Source organism: Scylla paramamosain, unplaced genomic scaffold (genome assembly GCF_035594125.1).
Source record: "Scylla paramamosain isolate STU-SP2022 unplaced genomic scaffold, ASM3559412v1 Contig70, whole genome shotgun sequence".
In the NCBI taxonomy this organism is placed as follows: Eukaryota; Metazoa; Arthropoda; class Malacostraca; order Decapoda; family Portunidae; genus Scylla; species Scylla paramamosain.
Genome location: NW_026973735.1, coordinates 157,239 through 170,000, shown reverse-complemented (window position 1 = coordinate 170,000; position 12,762 = coordinate 157,239). Strand labels below are relative to the sequence as shown.

General features: G+C 41.8%; 1 protein-coding gene and 1 long non-coding RNA gene across 4 annotated transcripts in view; one reads left to right on the top strand and one right to left on the bottom strand.

Moving 5' to 3' along the window:
* Positions 1 to 12,762, bottom strand: part of LOC135098603 (uncharacterized) — a 202,299-nt gene that overhangs the window by 103,035 nt on the left and 86,502 nt on the right. For all 3 annotated transcript variants that reach the window (XR_010267163.1, XR_010267162.1, XM_064000958.1), the window contains exon 5: positions 6,126 to 6,253. Coding sequence is in view for 1 of the 3 variants with exons in the window: in XM_064000958.1 (XP_063857028.1) it covers positions 6,126 to 6,253 (128 nt within the window). In the remaining 2 variants the exon portion in view is untranslated. The remainder of the gene's footprint in view (positions 1 to 6,125; positions 6,254 to 12,762) is intronic.
* Positions 5,650 to 8,603, top strand: LOC135098605 (uncharacterized). Its single transcript, XR_010267165.1, has 3 exons — positions 5,650 to 6,323; positions 6,682 to 6,744; positions 7,790 to 8,603. It is a non-coding gene; the product is annotated as an uncharacterized LOC135098605 (long non-coding RNA).

Here is a 12,762-nt window from a genome sequence, read left to right as displayed (position 1 = left end):
TCCACATCTCTCTTCCACTATCCACTCCTCCCTATCCACCAACAGGCCAGCCATACTCACATCCACCTCTCCCCCCACACCGTAGTCCACCACAACAAACCCGCCGAGGACAGACGCAACACCGCTTCATGGCCGTAACACAACCGGAAACCCGTCACGTCAGCGGGCGCAGGGCGAATGGCTGAAGAGACGGCGAGGAGAGAGAATCACGTGACTTGAATACTTGGTGATGATTGGTGGAGGCTGTGCTGAGGTAATTCTCATTAAGAACAGAGCCACACTCGTACTACTACTCGTATGATACAAAATAATAGAATCACGGTTATATTAGCAGTAGAAGACACTTAGCAATACACTGTGAGGCAAGAAGTAAGGATAAATGAAGGATACGTGAGCTTTACGAAGAGTAAGAAAGAAAACGGAAAAGAAGAACGCTCTGATTGGCAAACGGGAAGCAGGCTAACACAACAGCCCTCGTATTTATTGAGGCTTATATAAACTTGAAATAGCGACTTGTGACTAATGAAATAACGTAATACATGTAATGCGGGTGTTTTCACCAGTGAGAGACAGGCTAATGGGGGAAATGTAGCAAGGCAGTCTCAGGTATCATGAATGCACTTGTTTTTCATGAAGCATGAAGCAAGGTTATGTGCCTGTATTTTGAAAAGCTTTGCTCTCTCACCAGACTATTTTCAAAGGCCACAAAGATAATTACCCGGGTTTTCAAGACTGCTTCTCCCGTTGATGCTGTAGAGACCTTACCATTCTGTCACTAGAACCGTAGAAACACTCTTAAAACTCGTGTAATTTCAACTACAGCCTCTTGAAAGTAGTCCGGCTGCGGGCAGAAATGTTTCACGATACGGTGTATCGTGAAACATTTCTTTTTGCACTTTTGTTAGAAATATAGATAGGGAAACTGCTTCATTAAGTAGGGATCCGTCTTTACACACACACACACACACACACACACTGTTATCTTTACGCGTTCACTGTCAATCTGTTCACTACTACTTACAATTTCCTTAGCCCTTTGCAATTACCAGCTATTACTAGTAAGAATAAAGTAAACATTATCGTCATTACTATTGTTTTCATCATCTCCATATTATTATTATCATTATTGTTATTATTATTATTATTATTATTATTATTATTATTATTATTATTATTATTATTGTTATTATTATTATTATTATTATTATTATTATTGTCATTATTATTATGTTTACGAGACTCTTCGTTTACAACAGGGTCTAAGAGTGTGTGATGCCAGCCTGGTATATAGAAAGACATTAATAGATATACACAGATTATTACTACTATTATTATCATTGCTGCTGCTGCTGCTACTACTACTACTACTGCTACTACTACTACTTCCACCATTGTTTGGTGTAGCGTGTAATTCCCTCCTCATCATTAGAGACACCTACGGAACAAAAGGAAGACAGCCAAGCAAGACCCGAGTGTTGAGCCAAACGTGATCAAGCGAAGGGGAAAGAAGAGCAAGACGTGTGTGTTTATTAATGCCACTTGTCAATATTCGCTGCTTCATGGTCTGCTGCCACTCTTCCCTCTCATCTCATCTCATCTCCTACGGGACTCTCCACGGATATTAGCACTTTCCTGCTCTAAGATGATAATTTGACACGTGCTCACTGTTAATACGTAGCTCTCTCTCTCTCTCTCTCTCTCTCTCTCTCTCTCTCTCTCTCTCTCTCTCTCTCTCTCTCTCTCTCTCTCTCTCTCTCTCTCTCACTGCGATACACTTAAACAAGAGAGTTGGTTGTGTTTAGCCATAAAGCATATCAATGTACTTTTATATCCTTTGATTTTTTTTTTTTTTAGTGTATCGGTATAAATATAATACAAGTCTTCAGATGGTGTGCTTCATCTATTTTTTTTATGTGTATTTTCTTCGGTGCGTTTACTTTTTTTTTTTTTCAGTCCAACATTGTGAACGACTGAACAATATCGAACAAAGGCGTATGTGCTGAGTCTTGTTATGGTACAGTGCTAAACCCTTCCCAGTCTTTCCCATTCTTTCTCTTCGATTCTCCTTCATTCATCTTCTCTCCCCTTCCTCTTGTCCTCCTGTAGGGCTCCTTGTGATTAGCTATCGAGCGGTGACGCACACTATCAAGCTTGCTATCTTTTTTTTTTTTTTTTTCTGTACTTGGCCATCATTGTTGCTGCCGCCACCGCCACCATCACTACCAACACCACTACTACCACCACCACCACAATCTAGTCTGTCAAAGTAAATGCCAATTCATCAGTCTGCTAGACCTGTTTGCATTATTCCATCCCCCACCCCCTCAAAAAAAAAAATAAATAAATAAATAAATAAATAAAATAAAATAAATAAATGAATAAATAAATAAAATGCAACACCGCCTCTGAAGCCCATAGTACATTATATTATCATTATCACTATCATCATCATCAGCAGCAGCAATAACAGCAACGACAACATGTGCAAAATCAATACATATACATAGGTACTTAAACTAGTGTTGCTCTACAAAAAAAGAAAATAATAATAATAATAATAATAATAATAATAATAATAATAATAATAATAATAATAATAATAATCGTACACCTATCTTCTCTTCCCACCGTCACTCTCCACCTCTTTCTGCGTCACACAAAAACACAGGTGCAGGAGTAGCCGTGTCCAGCAAAACACACATCATTCTTCAAGGTTCCTTTCTCTTGTTACTTCTTGTCTATATCTTTGTCATCCTCCTCTTTCTTATACTACGTTTCTTCTTCCTAATCCTTTTCATTTTATTTCTTATTTCTACCTTTGTCATCTTCCTCTTCATTATACTCCGTTTCTTCTTCCCTCTCCTGCTCATGTTATTTCTTATCTCTATCCTCGTCATCATCTTCTTTCTTATACCCCGTTTGTTCTTCTTCTTCCTCCTCCTCTTGTTTCTTGTGTCTATCCACGCTTCTCTTATTAGCCATTCTTTTTTTACGAGTATTGCGTCTTCCAGTTTCTGGCTCTTAACACCACCACCATTACCACAACACTCACCATTAACACCTCCTCCTCCTCCTCCTCCTCCTTTGCCCTTTGTTATCCTGCGTCTGTGGATCAGGTAGTGTAGTTTTTCACATACAAACGGCTCCTTAAGGATCAGCTTATGTACAGATGCTTACTCTTCCTTGGTATTCCTTTGTGTTTCTCCTTTTCCTCTTCCTCTTCCGCAACCAGGTCAAAGAAAATGGGTACACATGTGAATTATCAAGAGGCAAGAGCATGTAACTTCCTTTAACTTCCTTTCTGTCTCCACATATTCTGTATTTTTTTTCTTCCTACTCCTCCTCCTTGCCCTCCCTTTCTCCTCATGCTCTTATTAATGTGTAATCCTTAACTAACTAAAGGGTATAGACAGGAGTGATATAAAAGGTTTAGAAGAATAAAGACTAGTTTGGGTGAAAGGATGGAATACAGTAGTAGGGATGAAAGATGGCAGGCTGTAGTGTCCTTCTTTTCTTCTCATGTTAACGTGACTCTTCATCTCTTCCTTCAGTACCACATTCAGTATCTTCCACATCTCGTGCCCTTCCCTTTTCCTTCTTTTTCCTTACATCCTCCTTCACTCTTAATCTCCTCTTCTCCCCTCCATCTTATCCTCTCTCTCTCTCTCTCTCTCTCTCTCTCTCTCTCTCTCTCTCTCTCTCTCTCTCTCTCTCTCTCTCTCTCTCTCTCTCTCTCTCTCTCTCTTTCTCTCTTCTCCTCATCCATCACCACTACCACACCACTGAGATAAAAGTTTCCCCCTAACCGAGGATAAGACGTGACCGGAACACTGAACAGCGATTCAACACTGGCAACATCCGTGCCGACACTACTCCACCGATGGACGCGAAGGAAGAAGGGTCAAACGAGGATGGTCATGTGTTGTTGAGATTGCACACAAAGACTGACTGTATACCGGCAGCAAAGGTTAGTGACTACAATAACTGAATGACATGAGATCAGCACCAAGATAACTGTATTATTTTCTCGTATTCTTGAGTGCTTTGTTCTCTCATTACGACTGTTTTATAAGCTTGATGATGGAGTCTTTGTCACATTAATACTAGCGTCATTGGAAACGCTCCTGAAAACAATAACTTCCACTAGAAACACATGAGTAGAGGTGAGACGGAGCGGTGAAATGTTTGAGAATGCGGATCTTAGTAGACAGAAGAGAGCTACATTGTATTTATTACCTAAGCATAAAAAAAAAAGCTGGTCTCTGAAAAGTTAATATAAAAGAGCTTGCAGACTTAATTCCAGAGATTATTTAATTCCACTCTCTTGAATTAATTTAAGTCGCAGGAAAATGGAAAACATCATTAAGCACAATTGTAAATTTAACAAACGACAAAAATAAACATTATCGGTGTTTATTATGAGTGAGATAGACACACAAAGAATTTTGTTGCACTAAACAGTAACTAAGAATAATACCCCTGAGTTTACACGCTCCGAGATTCATGACAAGACTCTCCAGACATCATAAGGTTATTCAGGTATTTAAATATTTAGCAATTCTTCATGTATCATAATTCTTTGCATTCTTCATTCTTTAAAGCTTCCTGTAATACTACCGTGGACAGGTTAGGAGAGTGGCGCCTTGCCTCACCCTTTCCTTTGTCGGCATTTCCTCGTAGCCTGTATGTACCTTCATAGTGTTTTTTTTATGTATCTTTTGCAATACTCCCATCAGTGTTTCTCTCAACCTTCCATCCCTTCCTCCACTTCCTCGAGTACAGACATCACACGCACGATCACACTACAGTCTACACTCTGACAGCTGAAAACAATATGACGCGTGTCCTTGCACTGAAATAACCCCAGACGATTTTAACACGCAATAATAGAAGAACACAGGCACTAAAAGGCTTGAAAAATTGCATCACTCTCTTTGTTGCCTTTCTAAATTACTGTTTAAACTTGAACCACATTACAGTGACCTTGAGGAGAAGCGAGAATAGTCGAACGTATAACCTCTACTAGTATAAGTCAACTCGTGCCAACAAGACTCATCAACTCATTACTCCACACAAGGAGCATTTTGGGGTTGGCTGTCGTGAGGGAGCAGTGCAGAGGTGTGTAAGGCTTGTGTCAGTAATTGCTGTTGGTTAATATACTCCTGGTGAAAGGTGAAGGTTGTCTGGTCACTGGGGCTTGTGTGTCATGTAAGGGTGTGTCCCCGTGATGAAGGAAGGCCACAAACTGTATGCTGCTGCTAAAGGCGGTAAGGTACGGACAGTGAGAGGCAACAGTACGTGCAAGGCAATCAATGTGAGCTGCGGTGCTGAGTGACTGAATGACGGACTGATTGACTGGTTGGCTGATGGCTGATTGACTGACTGAGTGGCTCAATGACTGACTTAGTGACTTGCTGAGTGGCTGACTGACTGACTGACTGGTTGACTGAATAACTAAGTGACTGACTGACTGAATAACTTGAGTAACTGATCTTCGACTGAGTAATTAGTTCGCCATACTAATGATTAAATGAATGAATGAGCGAATAAACTATAAGAAAAAATGAATAAAGGTACATGGAAAATACTGAAATTAAAGGTGAACCATGGAGAATATTAGCTGATTCAAAACTTACACGTAATTAAAAAAAAAAAAAGATAGCATCTAGAAAACAGTGAAGAAGAGGATGATTATGGAAGAACGTTAAAGAAAGAAGTCAAAACAAATAAGCCACAGCTCAGGTAAAGAACTAAACTCACTTTTTTTTTTCATCTTAATATCTACAATTTGGAAATATTGCATTTTTACACAACTAACACACACACACACACACACACACACACACACACACACACACACACACACACACATTGAGGCGTTATCTTTTTTATCAGTTTAGTTATCTAAAAAGAAGCACCCAACATCTAAAATAAAAAAAAAAGAAACACATACATAAAGAAAAGAGCAACAGCAGTGATCAAGACATAATACACCAACAACAGTCACTCCAGCTCACGGAGAAGACCAAGACCAACAGTTTCCATACACAACACAGCAGCAGCACAGACCACATCACATACCACAGACGCCCATCAACACCCTCCCGCCCAGTCAGTCTACTCACCCTGACGCCGACAAACTGGTCATGCAGGATCACCCACGAGAGGAGGAACACGAAGGAGACGTGGGCAGAGTAGAGAGCCATGACGTCAGTGCAGTCGAAGATCCAAAGCGAGTAGACGTGCATGTAGCCTGTCACCAGCCACGGCATGCAGAAGAGGCAGCACCGGGTGGAGAGAGGGAAAGGGAGTGGTGAGCTGGGGTAGGTACTCGTGTTGGTGGTGGTGGTGGTGGTGATTAGTGAGACTGTAGAGGTTAAGTAGAGGTGAGGATGGAAATGAGTGTACTTAAGTGAGTGAGGTTGTAAATTAAAGCATTGAGTTGGAGTGGGTGTAGACCACATGGTGTGTCCGTGAGGGAGAATTTGTGAGTGAATGAGTGAGTGGGTGAATGAGTGTGAAGGAGTAAGTGGGTGAATGAGTGAATAAGATAAGAATAACATTAAATATCAAAGAATGTGAAAATCTACTTCCACTCACAATCTTCAACGAATAATAATGAACATGACGAGCTGCTCAGTAACAGCTTAGGTTTGCTACACCATTTTTCTTCTTTTTCAGGGAATGAGTTATTTGAGAACGGCCTTCTGGCTGGTGAGAAGCAATGACAGAAGAGGGAGTGTGGTGAGTAACAGTGGCTACTGAGTTATAATAGTCAGTGCAGGCAATTTTTTTTCCTTTCTGTTGACGTGCGTTTGAGTATGAGTGAGTGAGTAAGCGTGAGTGAGTAAGAGTGAGTGACTGAGTGAGCGAGCAAGAGAGCGAGCGAGCTTTGAAAAACAAAAACAGCAACAACAACAACAACAAAAAACACCAAAGAGAAAATAAAGCGGAAGAGCGAACAAAGATCCACACACTAAATGAAAACACAAAACACCAATTTTCATTTTTTTTTTTTTCATTTCACCAGATATCCGGTTCTCTCTCTCTCTCTCTCTCTCTCTCTCTCTCTCTCTCTCTCTCTCTCTCTCTCTCTCTCTCTCTCTCTCTCTTCTGGCTCATGTTCCCCGTGCTACCATTTTTCTCTCTCTTTCTTATTTGCCTTCCTGTCTCCTCCTCCGCAACTCGGTCTCGTGAGCACAAAGACAACCCACCACGGAGGAGGAGCTGAAAGGCCGCGGCATCCCACCACTATACTGAGAGACACGACCACAAAAACTCTCTCTCTCTCTCTCTCTCCCTCTCTCTCTCTCTCTCTCTCTCTCTCTCTCTCTCTCTCTCTCTCTCTCTCTCTCTCTCTCTCTTTCAAAAAATACTTTCATCCGGTTTCTTTTTCTATATCTGTTTGGTCCACTCTCCATTCATGTCACCCCATCTTTCCCACACTGACTCACCCACGCGTCCACGGATCATCTTTTCCTTCCCCTCAGTCATGCATTCCTTCCCCAGCCTCCCTGTTTACCATTTCACTGATTTCCTTCCTTTCCCATACGACAACACGAGAGAGCGGCATGAGGGAGGGAAGCATGAGGAAATAATTTAACTAACACGTTCATGTATAGCGCGCATTGCTGCTGGCAAAGGAAAGAGAGAGAGAGAGAAAGAGAGAGAGAGAGAGGAGAGAGAGAGAGAGAGAGAGAGAGAGAGAGAGAGAGAGAGAGAGAGAGAGAGAGAGAGAGAGAGAGAGAGAGAAGAAAGATACATCGTCCCATTTCTCCTCTTACTCAAGATGAATACCCAGCATCACGACTCTCAAGGGAGGTTATCCGAACAAAAGGACCGTGTTTTTACCGGAAAATATCGGAAATGCAGGACGCCAAGGGAGTGTGAGTCTGTCTAACCAAAATCTAGCCAGCCATGGCCAAGCAGACTAAAGATGAGGGGACGCTGAGAGGAGAGAGGGAGCGAGTCTCTCTCTCTGGAAGGCTCGGAATGGTGGTCATGTTCCTCGTCCTGCTGCGACGTGACAAATGGAAGGGAGTGACGGGTATGAAGGGACCGTGGAGTGATGCTTGTGCTGTGTGTGTGTCTGTGTGTCTGTGTCTGTGGACAGTATTCTGAAACACTGCTGCACCACATCCTCACTACATTCAGAGTCTTAAGTTAAAGTCACAAAGGTTTTTAAAGGTCTTTTTACGTTTCTAGTGACAAATGAACAAGATTTCTATACTCAACGAGGTCAGTGTGTCATATTACACCAATCGTCATGAATTTTTCTATGGACTGAGTGCAGTACTGTACTGATCATTCACTTACAATATCAAGATGTCTTAAAAGAAAAAAAAAATCACTTTTTATGTAAATTTACTACCCATTTAAAATGGGATGAGTTTCTGTGTTTTTAATCCGATTTCAGTTTTCTTTATATAGAATTAAAGAATGAACATTCCTCTACTTTTCCAAGTTAGACAATCCATGGATTCGAAAAATAATAGTACTTATGAATTTTGTATTAATGTACTCATTCTCTACTATTTTTTTAATGTTTCCATCCTCCTTGTGACCAACAAATACAATCTAGAAGAAAAATCTAACTATCAAATGTTGCTGTTTTACTTCCCTGTCCAAAACTGCAAACAGATTTAAGATCGATTAAAAACTTTCTAATCTCAGGAATTTTGAAGTTAAGGCAATGCACTTTTGAGATACGAACATTTGAAGTTTTCCTTACTTTGCCGCCCTTTAATCTTTTTGTGTGCAATTTTTTTGGCCAACAAATATTACTCTCTCATAATGCATTGTATTCTACATTAGTATGTGGTACAATGTTTCATTCTGATGGCCACTGCTCACCTTTTTTGGAAAAAAAATATTATGCACACATGGTGTGGGTGTCATGAGGAGCCACCTCATTCGTTGTTGCCAGCTTTTCAGTGTGCACCTGCCTCGCACTCTTCACCTGCTTCTATCTTTCTCTTCTGTTTTTTTTTTTCTGTTGCATTCTGCATTTCTCAGCATTTCCTTGTGTTTATTGATCAGTGCATGTAGTGTGTGGTGTGATGTGGGAAATCCGAGGTGGAGTAAGAGACTTGATGCCAGGTATCCAAAGTTGTGTTCCAACACGGCAGCACGGTAGCAATGGTATGACAAACTGCAGTAACAGTAGCAGGGGCAACACCAGTAGAAGCGGTTGCAGAAGAAGCAGCAGCAGTAGAAATAACACCAACAGGTGTTGAGGCAGCGTTGGTGATGGGAGCAGCGTCACTGCTGTGAGAGGCTTGAAATTGTCTCAAATTGTTCTCTCTTTTCTTTTGCTTTCTTGCCTTTTGCATCAACTTCTTCTTTGAGAAGGGTATCTTGACATATAGTCAAGGGTGGCAGGGTGCAGGGAAATGACGGGAAAAAAGGGACAAAGATACGTAGTCCTCGTCAGCCTGCCTCTCGCGCCAATGCCTCGGGGCCTCTACAGCCAGGCCACCACAATCAGGTTATCGAGGATCGGTCATGCACTTTAAATTACGAATACAATCGAGAAAATATATAATTGTGTGCTCTCACGGAAAAATTCAGGAAAGAGTTATTTTACAATGATAACGGGACCTTTAAATGACGCGTGATCCACTACCAATACCGCTTAAATGCGCTTTAAAGGGCTTTAAATTCATCACGGAGTGAAAATAAGTGCACTATTAAATTCTACATATCGTGTTTTCTCTCATTACAATTTATCGCAGAAAATGATTTCTTTGGGTAAACTAACCTTGCTGAGTGCCTTAACAAGAGAAACATTTTGACAACCCGGCTAATCATCTCTATGACCTTGGAAAATACTCGTGGTGAGAGAGCAAAGCGTTTTAGAATACTGGCATGTCTGTGTGTGTAGGGAGCGTGGGCTAACGCTCCATCAACACGCACTGTGTAGGTGTAGCAGGTGTGACCTTGATGGTGGTGGTGGTGGTGGTGGTACTGAGCGAGAACAGCAGTAGGAGATGAAGGGCCTGTCCACCTCATGAAGCGTCCCTCAGTGATGCACGAGGCAGGTAAGAGCTCACAACCACAACACTTGGCATGGTCACGCATGCAGCGTCCATCACAACAGTCATTCTCTCCTTCTCCTCTCCGTCTTCAACACATTCTTCTTCCTTCCTTACCCCCACCCTCCTCCTACTCCTCCACCGCCTCATTCTCCTCTTCATCTTCATCCCATTTTCCTGTTTTTCCTTTCCTTTCTGCTTCTCCTCCTCCTCCTCCTTCTCCTCCTCCTCCTTCTCCGCTTCATCTTCATCACATTCCTCTTCCTTTCTTCTCCCATTTCCTTATCTTCCTCAAACACACAGCATATATATATATATATATATATATATATATATATAGAGAGAGAGAGAGAGAGAGAGAGAGAGAGAGAGAGAGAGAGAGAGAGAGAGAGAGAGAGAGAGAGAGAGAGAGAGAGAGAGAGAGAGAGAGAGAGAGAGAGAGAGACACCCGGCAAGAGGTAAATTACAGTTCCGTGAGATAACAAGAACTTACAGCATAATTAACCATATCTCAGCACGGAAAGGTCTGTCTTCCAGCTTTCCCTTCCCTTTCTTCCCTGTTTCTCTTCCTTTGGTCTTCCTGCAGCAACCTTTCATTTTCGTCTACTCTTTTCTTCTCTCTCATCTATCTCCTTACCTTTATAGCTACACCCTCAGTAAATTAGGCTCCTATTTTCGTCTTCCGTCTTCCAATAAATTGCAGTCTTTCCTTGTTTTTTTCGCTTACCTCCTCAAGTTCTTGTGCTCTGTGATGTGTTGTTAAGTAGTTACTGATAACTGATAAGGCGCCAGTGACAGTAAGTAGCTGCAGTAAGTGCTGCATGTTATCCTGCATCATGTGTGATGTGCATTGTTGCGTAATAACCGATAATATGCAGAGGTTAAGACACTGATAGTACTCGTAATGCACAGGTTGTAGGTGAAGTAATGGTGCTGTACGTTATACTGAATCAGGAATGTTAATAGTGGGATTCCAGTGAGTAGTAGATGATATAAACTACGTGATAAATTAGCATTACTCTTGATATCAACCCTTTCACTACTACACAACTATTTTCCCGTATCCAACCGTCAGTTTTTGAACACTTATGTGCTACAGACTCAAATTGTCCTGTAGCTAAATTAATTAACTCTCTCTCTCTCTCTCTCTCTCTCTCTCTCTCTCTCTCTCTCTCTCTCTCTCTCTCTCTCTCTCTCTCTCTCTCTCTCTCTTCTGTATCCATGCAAACATTTTTTCACACCCTTTTCAAAGTTAACAAAGGAAGATCGCAGCAGTGAAAGGATTAGGTAATGTACTGTAATACGCTATCCAGAAGCAGGAATACGTATGGTGCAGCTATGTAAGCATTAGTCCATCAAAACAGTTATAGTATGTGATGCAATGATGCTGGAGGTTATCGTGAATATATTGTATGTATCATCATTAGTAATTCATCTGAGTACAGTGTATCTATTGCTGTACTGTAAAGGACTGTTTCATGCTTATGTGTGTGTCCTTACATTGAATAAAATCGTTTTCTGGTATGAATGTAATCTCCAGCCTTCCTACCTTCTCTATACCACTTACTCAACCAGTTCCTCCCTTAATGCCTCGTGTAACAGTCCTCTCATAACCATATTACTCCCTCAGCATCCCAAATAGCCATCACTTTACTGAGAGCTTCCTCGTTTACATGCATGAGTGAGAAGCAAAGTTCCCGCGTGGTTTTGTTGCTTGTAAACGTCACTATAATTAGTGTGTGTGTGTGTGTGTGTGTGTGTGTGTCAGTGTGTGTGTGCCTCTAGGATCTATTTATAAAACCAAAAGAGGGATTGGCTCTGAGAGCGAGTCATCATCAGCCTCTCCAGTTTCCTCGTCGTGTCCCTTCCTGACTTAGGCGGTGAAAGTCTTTGGTAGCCTCGCCCCTGGGTCTCATCACGGAACGAATGGAGGGACTAATTCTCAGAGGGCGGCATCATTAGCCTCTCCACTTTCCTGCCTTTCTGTTGTTTCTTCTTACTGAGTTTGCCCGTGGGTCTCATTAAGCCCTCACTGTGCTGCACTCCCTGTTAACATTCACAGCACTGGAAGACTGTCTGCATGGACACATAGATACGAAATGAGAGAGTAAGAAGTCAAGTTTTGTATTTTCAAGCTACAGAGTTATTTAAGACACTAGCATAAGTATGAGCGTCAAAACGTAAATAATTGGGGAGAAGATGCTCTGGAGGAAAAGGATTAAGAAACTGGTGAAGAAAGGAAGGAAATTTCGAGATCATCATCATTGGCCAGTCTAACTACCTCTCTGTCTTTCACTGCTCCCATTCTGTCCTCACGTGTAGTCCTTGCCGAGCTTCCCACTAGCCTTCATAACAAACTGGTGGCGAGAAAACCTATGCAGAGGATGATCCTCATTACCCAGCCTCACCCCTTCCATTCTCTCTCTCTCTCTCTCTCTCTCTCTCTCTCTCTCTCTCTCTCTCTCTCTCTCTCTCTCTCTCTCTCTCTCTCTCTTTCTCCATGCCGTTCTCCCTTCGTCTTTTGTTTTGCGTCTTCTCTCCCTCTCCTCTGTCCACTAAACGACTAAAGCCAAGAAAACTTTGTCAGGAAAAGTACATTGCTGTTTTTTGTCCCGTCAGTGTTAGTAACAGTTCACTGCGTGCCTGCGGCGTAGGTAGGATGGTTCTTGAGTGTGTGTGTTGCCTGTGTTCCCAGTGGATGGTGGGGTGCGTTCTTGTGTGTATTGCA